Source organism: Manacus vitellinus, unplaced genomic scaffold (genome assembly GCF_001715985.3).
Source record: "Manacus vitellinus isolate BGI_N305 unplaced genomic scaffold, ASM171598v3 scaffold_5_pilon, whole genome shotgun sequence".
In the NCBI taxonomy this organism is placed as follows: domain Eukaryota; kingdom Metazoa; phylum Chordata; class Aves; order Passeriformes; family Pipridae; genus Manacus; species Manacus vitellinus.
Window position 1 is genome coordinate 12,185,416 of NW_021940682.1, and position 16,809 is coordinate 12,202,224.

General features: G+C 44.3%; 1 protein-coding gene across 1 annotated transcript in view; it reads left to right on the forward strand.

The window, feature by feature from the left end:
* STAB2 (stabilin 2) overlaps positions 1-16,809 on the forward strand; it is an 82,762-nt gene that overhangs the window by 59,013 nt on the left and 6,940 nt on the right. The window contains exons 45-64 of the mRNA XM_029963636.1: positions 661-780; positions 1,293-1,340; positions 2,402-2,485; positions 2,587-2,733; positions 3,117-3,242; positions 3,581-3,640; positions 4,182-4,358; positions 4,441-4,530; positions 5,807-5,953; positions 7,026-7,082; positions 7,545-7,668; positions 8,735-8,884; positions 10,714-10,818; positions 11,206-11,313; positions 11,993-12,186; positions 13,162-13,303; positions 13,630-13,763; positions 14,882-15,047; positions 15,281-15,387; positions 15,996-16,115. Of these exons, the coding sequence (XP_029819496.1) occupies positions 661-780; positions 1,293-1,340; positions 2,402-2,485; positions 2,587-2,733; positions 3,117-3,242; positions 3,581-3,640; positions 4,182-4,358; positions 4,441-4,530; positions 5,807-5,953; positions 7,026-7,082; positions 7,545-7,668; positions 8,735-8,884; positions 10,714-10,818; positions 11,206-11,313; positions 11,993-12,186; positions 13,162-13,303; positions 13,630-13,763; positions 14,882-15,047; positions 15,281-15,387; positions 15,996-16,115 (2,406 nt within the window). The remainder of the gene's footprint in view (positions 1-660; positions 781-1,292; positions 1,341-2,401; positions 2,486-2,586; positions 2,734-3,116; positions 3,243-3,580; positions 3,641-4,181; positions 4,359-4,440; positions 4,531-5,806; positions 5,954-7,025; positions 7,083-7,544; positions 7,669-8,734; positions 8,885-10,713; positions 10,819-11,205; positions 11,314-11,992; positions 12,187-13,161; positions 13,304-13,629; positions 13,764-14,881; positions 15,048-15,280; positions 15,388-15,995; positions 16,116-16,809) is intronic.

Genomic DNA, 16,809 nt, shown 5'->3' on the forward strand with positions numbered 1-16,809 from the left:
GAGCCCCAGCATGCTGCTCCTGAATGAGGAACATCTCGCTTTAGCACGGGGAACTTTCTGGAAGCAGGCAGTTGGGTGAGATGCATCTGCTGCACCAAGCCCAAGGTTACACTGGCAGTGGACCCAAGGGACAGATCGGGGATGTTTTAGAGTCAAAGACCTATAGCAGTTCCCTGTTCTAGTTGATCTGGGCCATCAGACAGACAGGGAACAATAGACAGTCCTGTGCTAATGCTCCTCCATAAATTCAGGCTCCTGGCACTGTTTAAGTGATTTACAGCTGTAAGTAGTTCCCTTTAGTGTAAGTCAATTCTGCTTTGGCAGAGCAGCTAAGACTCATCCCTAAGATCCAGAACGAGACTTGCATGTAAAAATTTTGCATCCTTATAGCATCATGAACTAAAGATATAAGGATTGAACCAAAACTATGTCCTCTGCATAAAATGAGAGTTATTTGTTATAAACTTTAAATGCTCTATAGTGTTTGCAAGAAAGTACATGTCATCAAGTACCAGTAAGATGTGATTTCAAAAAGCTGTTGTGATTAAGTCTTTCTAAACTACAAAGTATGTAAATGGGGGGGAGGAAAGTGCTGAATTAGAACTGTTTTTTGCACCTGGCAACAAAGGAATTCTATATTTTAAAATTTGATCTTACAAGAATAATGGAGGCTGCAGTGAATTTGCCATCTGTAATGACACTGAGCTGACGGAAAGGACCTGCACCTGCAAACCTAACTACATTGGGGATGGATTTCTGTGCCGAGGCAATATCTTCCAGGTAAAGTGCTGCACTTTGCTCTTAGTTTCCTTCAGATAGTTACTTAATACAGTAGTTGAAACATGCCATTTTTTCTTGGACAAATTTGTACCCCAGAATTTGAAATTACCCCAATCCAAGAAACAAGGAATAGGAACAGGATACTGCAAGATAACTGCCTAAAACAAACAAACAAACAAAAACCCCGAAACAAATGAACAAAACAAAACAAACAAAAAAAAAAACAGAAAACCTAACAACAACACAAAAAACCCAAACCCACACAAACAACAAACGAACAACCAAAAAAATCCCTGATGATCAATCATTATGACTGCAGTACCAGAGCAGTATTAGGGAGTTTTAGGTTTCAAAGCCTGCTATTTGACAGAGCAAGGTAAGAAAAGAACAGGAACAATATTTATTCCAAACCAGAAGTTCCCCTTCTTGTCTGAGTGGTGCATTTGTTTTGCACTCCACAGATGTTACCTCACATATTCATCACTGTTACAGAGTCTTGTTCTCAATTGCAGGAACTTCTCAGGAACTCCAACACATCTAAGTTTTATTTCCACTTAGAGGTAAGAAAAGGTTGAGTGTTTCTTTCTTTTTTCTTCTTGCCTCAATGGTGTAGATGGAAGGGGAGCAGGCAAGAACCTGGCATGTACCAACATCCTTCAGCATAATTGGGACTGGATTTGGATCTCCAGTCACTGATACTTGAGATGCTCTAATTTAAACTATTAGCTGTCACTAAAATCTAGAGTATTAATGATCAAGACCAAGATCCCAGGGAAATGTAGGACCTCCAGACCAGACATAAAACAGAAGCTTTTAACCATTCATAGTTTGAAGCAATAAAATACCACTCATTTACTAACTCTGCATTTCCAAACAGCAGTGTTTTCAGTTGCCTCTCCGAAACATCTCAGGATGCTGTGTGTGTTGTGAGAGGGCCAGTGTGCACAACCAGCTCTCACTGCTTTCTGGAGACTGGCAGTAGCCATTCTGTGTTTACCCCAAGCCTCAGGGCGGCACAGACCTCTATACTGGCCTGCTAGCCTAAAGACTCATATTCCAGCTTCAATTCTGTTATCATGGTAGACAGATGGCTTCCCCTCACTTTAGCAGAGATCTCTTCTTCCTTCAGCTTGTCAGTGGACATTGCAAAGTGGCTGCAATACCCCAGATCAATTTGTACCCCTAAGAGTAATTAATCCACTCCTAGGTACGAGCAACCATGTATCAGCTAAATGCATATACACACAAATGCATGTTATCCTCTCTCACCTTTCCCAAGATGAAAGGTTTTTTTCATCTTTCCCTTGCACAGGAGGGAATAGCCCCCTCTGCCCACCCTGCATTACTGTCTGTTGGGAGCTTTCCCTCTTCTGTTTGCTATTGCTAAGGAGACAGAGAACTTGGCTTTAAGCTGGAAGAGCAAAATCTTCCATTCCTGTGAGTGGAGGTGACAAATGGGGATAGGAATGAAAGTCCACATGAGAGTGTTTCTCTCACCCTTGTGTTGCAGGGAAGGGAACCCAACACATGGCAGCATTGGGGCTGCAGGCATCACCTCCCCATGACTGCATGGCATTAGGTGTATTAACTCATTACTGCTTTGTCCTCTTAAATTTGGCAGGCCTTGTCAATCAAAGATATCGCAGGCCCTGGCCCTTTCACTCTGTTTGTACCTCGCACAGACATACTGAACACCGACCCACGAGTAAGTAAAAGGGCCAGATGTTTCTGGTGAGGTGGACATGAGCTTTTGGGGTTCAGAAGCCTTGTTCAACTACTTCTCAACTCCTCCACTTTGCACTGTAGGTCAAGGACTGGATTGCCAAAGGAGTGATGGCTCAAGTCCTTCGGTACCACATGGTGGGTTGTGCCAATCTGTTGTACAATGACCTGACAAGAATCACAAACATCACCTCTCTACAAGGTGACCTGATACACATCAGCTACTCTCAGGTAATGGAACAGGAAGAGGCAGGGAACAGAAGAGTTAAACAGCATACTCTCATTCAGCTATTTTAAAAAACTTGAATGGTTCCCTTTCCTTCTCTGATGCACAAAAATCAATGGCATTCAAATAAGATTGCTTATTCAGTTGAAGTGTTCAGCACTTACCCAGCATGCCCAGAGTGGAGTTATATAACCCTTGCTTTTAAACATTATTTTATCCTCAGACTGGCTTTATGAGCATGATGAGAGTTTGAAAAAGCAAAGGGACATTTATTAAAGCTGAAACTGCTATTTGCTGCAAAGAAAAGATGGTCTGGAATCCCTGTGTCAAAGCAATTCAGCATCAACCTTACTGTCCCAAAGAAAACATGTTTTTGTTGCCTTTCCAGAACTCACTGGTTTTGAATGACAAAGCTGAAATCATAGTCAGTGACGCTGTTGGCACAAATGGTGTGATCCATGTCATAAATCAAATCCTGGTCCCATCACATATGCAGGATTTTCCCCTCAAGAAGGTATGTACAGCCCATTGCCATTGTCAACCCAGGAGCTTTTCCACAGTTACTGTTAGATATACAAATCATATAAGTCAGGAAAAAAGCAGTGATACTAAAAAGACCTTGTGCAAACACTAACACTGCTGCATAAATTAAATGTTTGTTACATTTAAAATTCACCAGAATTACAGACAAACTAAGAATAGCATAAGAGGAACTTTTGCACAGGACTTTTACAGTGGCTTTGGTTATATAGCAAAATGTGACTTACAGGGAAAAGTAAGCTCATATCTTGCTTTCTAAATATCCATATGGTGTAATTTCTAGATAAATTGCTCATATTTCTTTCTTTGTAGGAAAGCCTTAAAATGGTTGCAGCCAAACATGGATACATCCTGTTCAGCAGTTTGCTAGAGGTAAGAACACCAGAAATGGGAGCTATTGGACAAAGGTTGCAAACTATATTTTTTAAAGACAAAAGCACACACATAGCACATGGCATCACTAGCAGGATGCTGTTCAGAGGAGCCAAAGGTCTCACAACACGGTACACAGCAATCCTGGTCACCATGCAGTTCCTCTCCCACAGAGGTGAGAGGATATCTCACAGACTCACAGCCACCTTTCCCCCCTTCACTCAGCTCTGCCCTACTGTATATCGAATTACATGATCAAGGTTTGACCCAAGTATGACCTTCTGAACCCAAAGCTGGGCCATCAAACTGGTTTTCAGTGGGCAGTCCTCAGTGATGAAGCACTCCTGAGAATTCTGTCATATAACTCAACTTGGGCAGCTCAGTTTAGACACCTGTATTCTAAAGTCATGGTGTTTGCAAGCTGGTGATCAGGCACCCCACTGGCCATTGCATCCCAGTGATACTAGACATTCACCCCATAGGGTCAGTGCCATTTTAGATAGGGCATTAATCCTCCACCCCAATTTCTGGTATGTTGCAGAAAAACAACCTGCTTGGGCTGATCTACGACCCTATTCACAAACCCGTCACACTCTTCTGGCCCACAGACACAGCTATCCGTGGGCTCCCACAGGAGCAGCAGGACTTCCTCTTCAAGAAGTCCAACACTGACAAACTGGTGCAGTACCTCAAATTCCACATTGTCCGTGATGCTGCGGTAAGCCCTTGCTTTTTAGGAGCACTGCCAAGGCCAAGATGCGCAAGCCCAGACACCTGCATCTCCCCTGCTTCCTTCCCAGGTGTTGGCCTACCAGCTCCCCAGCTCTACCTCACTGAAGACCCTGCAAGGCTCCAACCTCAGTGTGAGCTGTGGGGATAACGGGGACATTGTAAGTGTTTGCTCTGCCAGCACGTTTATCCCTCGCCCTTGATGCAGGATCCACTCATGCAGAGAGCACTGTGCCTTTCCACAGCCCCCAGAGAGGGTCAGAGGCACCAAAACTTCATTGGTCATCTCCAGTATGTGTCAATGGCCACACCAACAGATTCAGCAAACGAGGTGGTTTGCAGGGCTCTCTGGAGCTGTCATTTGCTCTGATTCTATGTGTTCAAAACAGCTCTCAGCTACCTTGAAACTGAAATACCAGCACATTTTAACTTCTACAATGAAATACCAATGGAAACCCATTAAGATTAACCTGGCTTTGAATTCCATGAATGCAGCATCTGCATGCAAACCTACAAATTAAGATTGCAGGCATGCACATAGCCTGTTAAATCAGAACAATGTCACATTTTAATTTGCAAATGTAACAGATCATATCTGACAAGCATCTAAGCCTAAATATGCATAAGGTAAACCTGTGGACGTAGGGCTGGCATACTCTGTCCTCTTCAGCAAAGAAAAAACATCAGAGAATCATAGGATGGTTTGGGTTGGAAGAGACCTTAGAGATCATCTACTTCCAACACTCCTACCATGGGTAGGGGGACCTTCCACTAGACCAGGTTGCTCAGAACTCCATCCAACCTAGCCTTGAACACTTACAAAAATGGGACATCCACAGCATCTCTGATCAACCTGTTCTATTGCCTCATCAACCTCACAGTTAAGAATTTTTCCTCAATAGCTAATCTAAACCCACCTTCTTTCAGTTTGAAGCCATCATCCCTTTTCCTATTACTACATACCCTTCTAAAAAGCCCCTTTCCAACTCTCTTATAACCACCCTTTAGGGACTGGAAGGTCTAGTGTCTCCCTGGAGCCTCCTCTTCTTCAGGCTGAAGAGCCTCAAGTCTTAGCCTCTCTTCATAAGAAAGATACTCCAGCCCTCTAATCATCTTTGTGGCCCTCCTCTGGATTTTCTCCAACAGGTCCATATCCTCCCTCTGTTTGGGGGCCCCAGAGCTGGACACAGTACTCTAGACACACATCTCTCATCTATGAGGTTATAGCATCCAGCTATAAGAAGAGAGGTTGCAAAATTAGTTTCAAACCCCTACAGCCTCCAATGCTACCTACAGTATAGTTTGACACACCAGCTTGCACCAAGAACTTTCCTGTAGGGGAAAGTTCAACTCCATTCAGGCTCTGGATTCAGCCTGGCCCCAAGGAAGAACAGTTCATGGCCTCTCATACCCCTCTCTCCCTATCCTGTCTCTCAGGGTGCCCTTTTCCTGAATGACAGACAGTGCAAAATAGTGCAGCGGCAGCTGGAGTTTGACGGGGGCATCGCCTACGGCATCAACTGCCTGCTGATGGAACCCAGCCTGGGGGGACGCTGCGACAGCTTCTTCACTGTGGATTTCATGGTCAGCCCCCTTTTCAGTCCCCCACCCTGATAAAGACATAGCCCAAGGGCCAAATTTCTTCACAGAGACTGGGGTAACACTTGCTGCAGTTCTGGTACTACTGAGAGCACGTCCCACCACTTCAGACTGGCCTCATGTGGTTAGAGCTCAGATTATGAAGTGCAGCACTGCACCTGAGAGATAAACAACAGAAATTCTGCATCCACATTAAGCAACATACAGGACAAGCAGTTTCAGTTAAGACCACCTTAGCAAGCCCTGCCCTGTTTTCAATAAGAACAGAATCTTACATATGCAAGCAAAAATTTGAGCAAGGACAAATCTTTTGATCGTGCTTTTAAATTAGTAGAAGTTCACACTCTGGATTTGTCCATAGCATTTGCATTTACAAAGTTCCCTATTACAAAGGAACAATATTGCTGTCCCAACAGCACAGGGTATGAATGGCACAAGATAAAGAACTACTTAGCCTGTGTCAGTCTCTGACATTTCTTGCTTTCACAGAAATATTCTTTAACCCACCTGAACAGGCACCATTAGAGCGGAGGAAGTTTCCTCTGTGAACTCTGATGAGTCCCACAAATGGAACATTTTAAAAGCCATTTTGAAACAATTTCAAGACCAAATGTTCTTCAGTTTAATTTGAATGTCTGAGAAAATTACCTAGAAATAAAAAAATTTTCCCCTAGTCAGTCTTAAAAAAAGCTTATTGGAATATATGTTTCAATTATAATACCAACAGTTGTGTGTATACTATCTGCTCAAGTCGGCTTTTGTTTCACAATTTTGTTAAATGAAACTAAATTTTTTCTTGTAGAAGTTATATTCTGGTATCAAAACTACTTTCTTGTATTTTGTGGCACTAAATTATTGCATCTATTTTGTTGTCATTCTCGTCTCTTGTTTCTCCAGAGCTTTTTATGATCTTTTTCAAGTGTAATAAGTCTTACCTCTTCTCCACTCATATTTGTTTGCTGCTCTCAGAAAAATGGATTTTTTTGTCTATGTCAAATAGCCTTCTGTAGCCATTATTTTAATATGCTTTTTTCTCCTTTTCCATTTTATACAACAGGGGCACTGTGTTAGCTGTTTCAGTAACTCCAAATGCCCTCCAGGGACAAAACCAAAGGTAACACATTCAAATCTTGCATGTAAGCTGTCTAATTTTTCTTCTCTGTACTTCGTATAAGCAAACTAGAAAAATTTTCTTATCATAAATAAATTAAAAGGAAACCCTTGACAGTGCTACCACACTACTAAGTGATGCCATAAACCCTCAAGGACAAAGCTGTCCCTGGGCAAATAGCCAGGTGCTGGTGATGGGGGATGCTTGTTGGTCTCACACAGCATCCACTGTAGCAAGTGCTTTGGTTGACATCAGAGCAGCACCACCACTCTCATTAATGGTGCTTAACATGTCGGGAATCAAAGAGAAGGTGAGGGTGTCACACCTGCACCCTTCACACATCACATTTTGATTCGATGTACATCAGAAAATGTGATTTAAAGAGGAAAAAAACAACCCCCACACAGCATTCATTTTCCTGTGTTTCCCCCTTCCTCTCTCTGTGCTGGCACACGTGGTGCCCAGGAAGGAATCAGCTGGTGCACATATGAGTCCTATGGGCTGCGGAGGGATGGTTGCCGTCGGAACTGCTCCATGGTCATCCACACAGCCAAGTGCTGCAAGGGCTACTTTGGACCAGACTGCCAAGGTAGGATTCCCACCTACACTGCTGGCCTGTGGCCTGCCCCAGTACAACTGCATAGGGCCCAGCTGGCTGAACTGAGACAGTTGGGATAAGGGGCATGAGAGGAGACCAGCTGCAAGATGGGGGAAGTTGGTTGCAAGAGCCAAAGAACACAGAGATTGTTATTGCTCCAAATAATCTGATTTCACATTTACAGCTAGTTTTGAAGTCCACGGTAGTAGCAAAGTGAACACTATAGAGAGTAAAGGCTGTCCTGCTATAACCAAGCCTGGAGAGACCTAATAAGTCACCAGCTGAAACCCATTTATACACAGACAGACATGAGATTCACACATTTACACCAGCACACACCTGAGGCACAGTGCTTGATTGCTCAGCCACATGCAGGTGCACACACCAGCAGAATGAGCTCAGAAATTGTAGTTTTGAAGACGTGTGAGACAATTTGAGAGGCTTTATCTCAGCTGTTAGTTAGCAGACACTAACAAACTGCTCCTTCAACCCCCAGCCCTGTAGGGGAACAGTACAGAGGCTCCCACCAGGACGCACAGGATCAGGGTGCAAGTAAGAATCTCTGTTGGCAGACAGGTCCAGTGACATATAGTCCCGCCAGCTTACTCTGTCCCAGTTTCACAGACAGACACATACAGATCCCATGTAATTTTGGCCAGGCCAGCCTGACCTGTGCTTTGGGCTCACCCATACAGCATGTAGGCACATAGATATGCACAAACAAGGCTCAAAATTGGCAGGATCTGGGGAGTGCCATTCACAGATGGGTCTGACTGAGCAAGCAGCCAGATAACAGCATCCACAACCCAGGGCCAGAAGGGTCCTCGGCACCTTACTAATAGGAGTTGTAAAAGTGTGTCAAGGAATTCAGAGCAAAAGGCTTGCAGTAGTCAGAAGTGTCACAGCTGCTTTTACATGCCTCACCAGAGGTGCATTCAGAGGCATTTCCCTGCTCAATTATTTTTACAGAACAGTAAATAACCAACAGTGACAATGAATAAACACTTGAGCTAAAGAGCTGCTTTTTCTTTTTCTTTTTTTTTTTTAAACCTTTCAGCTTGCCCTGGTGGCTCAGAGACCCCATGCAACAACCATGGCCTCTGCAATGACGGGTACACAGGGACAGGAAAGTGCCACTGCAACAGGGGCTTCAACGGGACTTCGTGTGAGCTGTGTTTGCCAGGCAGATACGGCTTCAACTGCAGACGTACGTTTAAGTTTCCTTTCCACATCGATGCCCACATCAAGCCTAAACTATTTCGTCAGCAATGAGTTTCTAAGCAAGTCAAAGAATGCTTCCCACTTAACACCAACATTTTTCCTGGGTGCCTCCTCACATGGAGAGATGGCACAAAGTCTCGGAAGGGAGGAGAAGGCAGGGGGTGCAGAGGCTGTGTAACTGTCTCCGCACAGCCCCTCCTACTCTTACATGGTACATAAGGAACAGGGAATAGAGGCAGAGCCTCCAGCAAAAAATGTTTTTAACTACAGCGCAGCCTTCTCCCCCATCCACATAAAGCTTAAGACTTTTTAAGCATTTTAGTAATGTGGTTCCTCAAGGACTGCAGGAGGCCAAGGCCATGCACTACTTCTGCAGAGAAGAAAAAGGACACCAAGATGAAGGCAATTTGTGAAGAGAGACAGTCAAGCAACTGCTCATATAATCCCCTTCTCTGTGGTTTTAAATGTAAAGTAGGTGAAATCAGGATCAATATCACCCTTTAGACTTCAAGGTTTTCCTGACATAAAGCCTTCAGATAAGACGCTGTAACACTAAACCTTCCACCCTAACCATGTACACCTGTACTTCTCCTGAGGCCCATAGGATGGGGAGGTTACAGGCTAGATATTCTTGGGGTGTATGCAAGAAAACAGCCTTGGACACCAATGTTCAAGATTATGCTCACCTACAATTTATCCAATTTATAGCACACCATAACAGAAACTGTATGAGCTGTTAGTCTGAAACCCAAATTTTCTAAGAAAAAAAAGTTTTCTAACCCCTTATTTTTGATGTGTATTTATGTCAGCCAGAAATTAAGTAACCAGGTGAAAAGAAATGAAGCCAGCAAGAGAAGCTCCCTTTCAGCAGGACAGGTTTTCAAAAAATCAGTTCCACCAACCCCACATCATTTTCTTCTTTAAACAACAATATTTTAGGAAGAAAGATAAGGCAAGAAAGGATGCTACAGCATTACCTTATAAAGCAGAGAGCCATCAATAATTCCTTAAGAATGACTCAGCATAGAAGTTATTGCAGGACCCAAAGAGTAGGGCAAAAAACATCACCTATAGATTAAATCACCCCCTCGTGCCTCAGTTTGCAGGGCACAAGGAGTAACATCCCATGTGTAAAAGGAATTCAAAAGCTTTTAGTCACAAAAATATCTAAAACCTTAAAAAAAATACAGGTAACTTGTCCATGTTTTACAGCAAAGCTCACTAACCTCATCGCCGGCTTCCTTCCTCAGCTAGACCTTCTCCCACACTGCAATCAAACCCTCTCCCTCTACACACCTTGGTTTTCTCTGGCTTCCTCACAATTACCAGCTGCTGCTCATTAGGACTGATTCACCTGGGTCTTCAGCTCAGCCATTAACTCCTTCCTGCCACAGTCCTTTGTGGAGTTTGCTACTCCACCACAATGCAGATCAATACTCATTTTCAGAGGCACATTGAATTAATGCCAGCTCTAAAATCATTGGACCACAGGATAAATCAAGTTTGAAGGGGTTTCAGAAGGTCTCTAGTGCAACCCTCTTCTCTAAACAGGGTCAGTCCTGAGCTCATGTTTTTCAGGATTTATCCTCTCAGGACTTGCAAACCTCCAAGGATGGAGATTGCTCAGCCGCTCTGGAAAGTCTGGTCCTCTGCTGATTGGCCTCATGGTGAAAAACCATGAGGTTAGACTCATCCAAATTCTTGCTGGATAATACTGGATCTAAACTGACAGTCTAGGTGATGTTTCTGTGGAGAAAGATCTTCCCCTTTCCCAATGGCAGCTCTGCACGTGATCTCTCTGTGTTTCTTTTCCAGCCTGCGAGTGCAAGAACAACGGGCAGTGTGATGAAGGATACTCAGGAACAGGACGATGTTTCTGTGAAACAGGATGGACTGGCCGGCTGTGTGAAACCAAGCTAGGTCTCTGCCTCCTCTCATCAGACCCTGTCACATGGAGCTATGGGTTGAAAGCCCTTGCAATTCAACAGAAGGTTTCCATAGATAAGGGAGAGAAAGAGTTAATTAATGTCAGGAGCCATCAAAGAATACTAAGGGACTCTGGACTGTGAACAAGTCCCTTCACCCCACTGTCTCCTCCTTTGTGATAGGGGAATAGGAGTTCTTACCTCCCCTGTGGAGGTGCATGAGAGAAGGTATCACCCCAGGGCCAAGCAGTCAAGAAAAAAAATATTCTTACAGGTTTTCCAGTTAGCAAGACTGGTATGAGGGAGTTCTCCCTCTGCATGAAAACAAGGGCATTGTGATACAAAGAGCTCTTTCATTCCAGCTGTTCTGCCTTCCCCACAGCTCTGCCACCAGTGTGTTCCCCCAGCTGCTCCCCCAACGCTGTCTGCACAGAGAATAAGACGTGCCAGTGCAAGCCACTGTATGACGGGGATGGGATCACATGCACAGGTGAGCTCCCCCTCCCACTCACAACAGGAAGGCAGGTTGTTCCCTCTGCCACATACACATGCACACAGCTAATGTCCAGTATGAAATGCCTGTTGAACCTAAAAAATTCCACATAGCAGCAAGTGAAACAAATTTAGAATATATAGAGATCAGGGTTTTCTAAAGCATAAGGCTGATTTTGCCACACTTTACCAACCAGGAGCATGAGCAACAAGTGCACCTCAGTCAGGTTTGGAAGACAACAGGGTTTTAAGCAGGGTTTCCCAGACAGCATTTAGAGTTGGACTCGATGATCTTAGAAGTCTTTTCTAGACTAAATGATTCTATGATTTTCTTTGATGACCTTTATCAAGGTAGTACCCTGGTAACACTGTTGCAGAAACAGTTGTTCTTTCTCAGCCAGGTATTTTGCATCTTCCAAAGTCAGCCTGGCCAGAAGTCTGTAGGGTGATGCTGTGTCTCTTAAATCAAGAACATTCTGACAAGGGCTACAGAGACCTAAAGGATAGCCTTCACAGAAATTCAGTAATGCCTCAGGAAAAGGAAACAGTCCTTTTTTCCCCAGCAAAATTATTCTAGTACTTTAGTGTACCTTGAAAGAACCGGTGAAGGTTTGTCTTTACGAAGAATATGATCTTTAAAAGTAAACTTTACTCACTTGCTTTTTTTTCCCACACAGCTGCAGAACTTTGCAAACAAAACAATGGTGGGTGTCACAAGGCAGCTGACTGCACACAAATTGGGGTGAAAGTCTTCTGCAACTGCCAGAAAGGATACAAGGGAGATGGGTTTACGTGCCTTCCAATAAATCCTTGCGCTGATGGGTTCAATGGAGGCTGCCATGAGCATGCCATTTGCACTGTCATAGGACCTGTAAGTTGAATGATTTCAGTCCCCAGCAGGGAAATCTGGGGCATTTCTCCCTGGTGCCAGGAGAAGCCTTTCCTCTGGTTGGATCATGCTCTGTACCCCTTTAAGTCCCTGTTTTCCAAAACAACCTTTACTGAGCTCTAACCTACTTTCCACATCAGTTTGGTATCCTTTCAGCTGAAGGGTGAGAATAGTTTGACATCTTTGCTCTGGGGAATGAGGTACCACAGAGGATGGGATATTTTGCACGCACAGTTTTTCTGTCCCACTCTTGCCTCACCCTAACTGATACTTTTATTTGCAATAGGAGTTTGTTGGATTGAAACTAAATACAATTTGGAAGCTAAATAAAGGGACAGTCAAGGGAATAATGTCACTTGCTGGACTCAAATAAAAAGCTCTGCAGCCACATGATAAGAATTTCACAGCCCACATGGTCAATGTGATTTAGGAAACTTGTGCTGGTGACTTGACCCAGCATTTGTCTTGGTGCTTTCAGGATCACCTGTCTGTTCCATTTCGGTGTCTTGCCTGAGCTGCCTTCCAGGAGTGATCTAGAAAAGTCTTGCCACTAATCCATTCCAGCTGTCAACCATCACAACCCCTGGATGTCACCAATTCCTGCTTGGTTTCATTTATTACTGTCAGTGGGCTGTTAAATTTTTATCTTGCTTCCATGACCAGTCATTTAAATATAATTTTTATGTATTTGCCATCCATTTTTGTAAATTATGTGTCATATAACTCTGCTATGCATGTTACTAATTTTGTGGGTGAAATTATGCTTTGGTGTTAATTCAGCAAAGCACCAAAGTACATCTGTAAACATTTTGGTTAGTTGTTAGTAGCAACTCTCCTGTTTGTCTATTCCTGCTTATATCAAGTAAATTCTTCCAACAGTTCAGAATGTTGCTTGAAATAGCGGTTTTATGTCAGCTAAGTACTTGACTTGGCCTTTTTCATTCTCTCTCTGACCAGGACAAACGTAAGTGTGAATGTAAAAATAACTACATTGGTGATGGGCTGAACTGCACCGTGATGCAGCTTCCTCTTGACCGCTGCTTGCAAGACAACGGGCAGTGCCACCCCGATGCTGACTGTGCCGACCTCCATTTCCAAGGTGAGGATGGCACTCCGTGCACACCATCATTCCTGAGCCGCTGCACTGAGGCCAGTGGCCAGGATCTGTGAGCTCACTCAGCCCTTCACCTATGTCCCCTTGAAACCATGAGAAGATTGCAGTCAGAACGTGTGCTTACATGCCGTGCAATACCAGATTTATGAAGCAAGATGTGAGGGCATTCCAGGTGGGAATGTTACCCCTAAGGAACCAATCTGTCCTAACTACATTTCACAAAATTCATGAGTATTTGCGTGGGACAGCTGACTCTGCATCCAGACATGGAAACCCCTTCAGGAAGAGCTGGTTCTTCTCTCTCTTTGCAGATACCACGGTTGGAGTTTTCCATTTGCGATCCCCACAAGGGCAGTACAAAATGACTTATGAGAAGGCAAAGGAGGCCTGTGCCAACGAGTCAGCCACCATTGCTACATATACCCAGCTGCTGTACGCGCAGAAGGTGAGGCAGCCTCTCTGTGGGAGGAGATCCCCAGAGTGGATTTAGCCCCACACAGATGGAGAGGGAGGAGCAAGGGGGCTGCTCTGTGCTAATAAGCTTCATTTTCCTTCCTTTTCTTCCCTCATGCCATGTTTGGCCAGGAGCAGTTTTCAGGCTGTTTGTTGGTTTTGTGCCTGCTCACGCAGCACTGAAACCACTTGCCAAGTTCTTGTTTCCAGTGATACTGGGGTGAGAGGTAGAGTCAGACTTTCAGAGTATTTTCATGTGGGTTTTAATGCTTCTTAGAGAAATGTGCACCTCAGAATTATGCTTAATTTATTTCTTTCAAGTAAGTCTCCAGGAATCTTTTCCCCAAATGCTGTTAAGTTAGCAGACCCATTTCTGTATTATTTTCCTTGAGTGTGTTATAGACAACACATGGCTGATGTCAGTGGGATGAGCATCACAACTTGGATTTGCAAAACTTGTTTTAGAAGGTGGGTCAGACTGACTGCCTCTTTCTGATCCATTCACACCTACTGAAGGAAGAAAGACACCATTTAGAGACACCTTTAGCAAAATGTGAGGCTGTACCTCGGTCAGGACATACACCTCCTTCTGCTGCTCAAGGAGACTCAGATTGCAGCCAGAGCTGCAGGTTCCCTGTGCTCCATAGTCTAAATACTTCCCTTGAAGCAGCAAAGTTGGCAATGGGGCTGGCTCCAGAACTTCTGGTGACTTACTTTCTGTGTTGAGCTACTTTGTCAGTCCTTCCCACACTGGCAAAAGGTGGGCTGGCACACAATAGAATTGCACATCACCTTTGGCTTTCACATCCACCTCTGATACTGCACTCAGGGAAGCTTTTCCAGGAAAGGATCTATTGGTCTGTATCAGGAGACACCAACTTTCAGAGGTGCTCCAGTCTCTGCAGCCCCTTAGCTCTGCACAGGGCAGGCTGCAGGACAGATGGATGGACAGAGACTACTCAGATGCACAGAAAGGCAAGGCAGGTGCTGCTGGCAAGGCAGGTGCTGCCTGAGCACCCCGGGGGGATTGCTCATTTCATCCAAAATTCTCCAGCCCCACCACCCAGCAACTCCCTGTGTTTTTTCCCCTTATGGCTGTGCCAACCACAGGCAAGGTACCACCTGTGCTCTGCTGGCTGGCTAGATGGGGAAAGAGTGGGCTACCCGACCGGCTTCTCCTCTCCAAACTGTGGCTCTGGCTACGTCGGCATCGTGGACTATGGGAAAAGAGTCAATCTGAGTGAAACCTGGGATGTTTTCTGCTACAGGGAGAAAGGTAAGAGGGTCCTTTGCCACATCCCTCTGGGCTAAATGGGAGCAGCAGCCCAGGTATTGGTTCCTTTCATCAACCACAGGCTGCTAGATAACACTGCAAGAGAATCTGGTGCTTTTTAACTTTAAAAAAAAAAAAATATGTTGCCTGCAAGTTGTTCCTCAGGCACAGGGCAGCCTAAAGCCTTCTCGGGAAGGGAGTCTGCCCAAACTGTTGTCCGTGTTCATATCTTTCAGAGGTGAACTGCACCTGCAAGCCAGGCTACGTGGGGGACGGCTTCTCCTGCAGTGGGAATTTGCTGCAAGTGCTGATGTCCTTCCCAACGCTGACAAACTTCCTGTCGGTACGGCCCGTGGCTGACACGCTGCTTAGGGGGGGAGGGAAGCGAAGAGGAATTTGTGGGTTGCATCTCAGTGTTTGCTTTACTAACACAGCAAACACACATAACCACAACACACAAGTAAAGCAAGGGGGTATGATCTAAACCTGCACCATCAACATCAGAACTTAGTTACTGTTTTTGTAATTGCTGGCTCCAAACAGTTTTCTGGTTTCTAAAATGTATTTGGAGTTAAAATGCTGGTGCAGCTTTAGCATAAAGGAGATTCTCTACACAAATGCTCCTGGCTTTTTAAACATCACAAGGAGCACTGTGCTTTGGAACTTTATTATATTGCTACCGGGAAAAGAAAAAATGTTAAAAGAATCCTTTCCTTGCCAGTACTCAGAAAGGCATTATATGTACAACTACAACTCAGTTTAAGATGTGCTCATCCAATCAGCAGCTAAAGCTGGATTTTGAATACAAACTTCCTTTGTAATGTCACTCCACATCTGCTTCATGGCTAATAAGAGAAAGTTCCTTTGTTATTTATATGGTCTCATCTTTTCCACTCTCCACACAGGAGTGCACAATTGCCTTTAGTAAAGCTGGATTTTGTTTCTGCCTAGGACATCATGGCTTACTCCAACAGCTCTAGAAAGGGGAGAGAGTTCCTTCAGTTCCTCACGGACCTGTCAGTGCATGCCACTCTCTTTGCTCCAAATGATAGTGGGTTAAAGGAAAATGAGGTCAGTGGTTTTTTTCTTTTTTTTTCCTTCCTCATTTTAATAACACATTTTAAACAGCCATTAGGGGTTTCTGTATCCCAGTGAAATTTAAGCTTAAAAAAAAAATCTTAGTATGATGTGACTTCTATGTAACCCCATATAATTTAAACTGTGCTCCTGAAAGAGGTGAATTCATTGTTTCCATTTCCCTTCCACGGATAGAAGTGCAAGGTTATCAAGCATTTGAGTAACTACAGAGACTTTTCCATCAGGGATTTTAGTTACCCAGTTATGAAGGAGTCTGCCTGAGATGAAGTCTGTTCTGGTTTATTAATATTGAGAAGTTATTTGAAGAAAGCAGCACACAGCTTTGGTATTTCCCACAAACACATTAAAAGCATCTGTTCCTAGCTTCCTTTCTATGCTTATCCCTTCTATTCTTTCTTTCCTTCCTTCAATTAAACATTGTCTCAAGCTATTCACATGGGTTTATGCACTGGCTTACATCGTTAAGCTGTTTGGGATATCTCTGAGGCTCATCACTTCAGCTCATCATACAGAAAAGTAAAATCCTTTCTCCTGCAGGAATTCAGGTACTGCCTGCTGCAGGCAGCTGTCAGAGGCCAGCAGGGACCAAGGTCCCACTGTTCACATGCAGATTTCCCCATAGCCCCTATTGCTTCTGCACTGGCTGCAGCATTAACAGCAGAGAGGG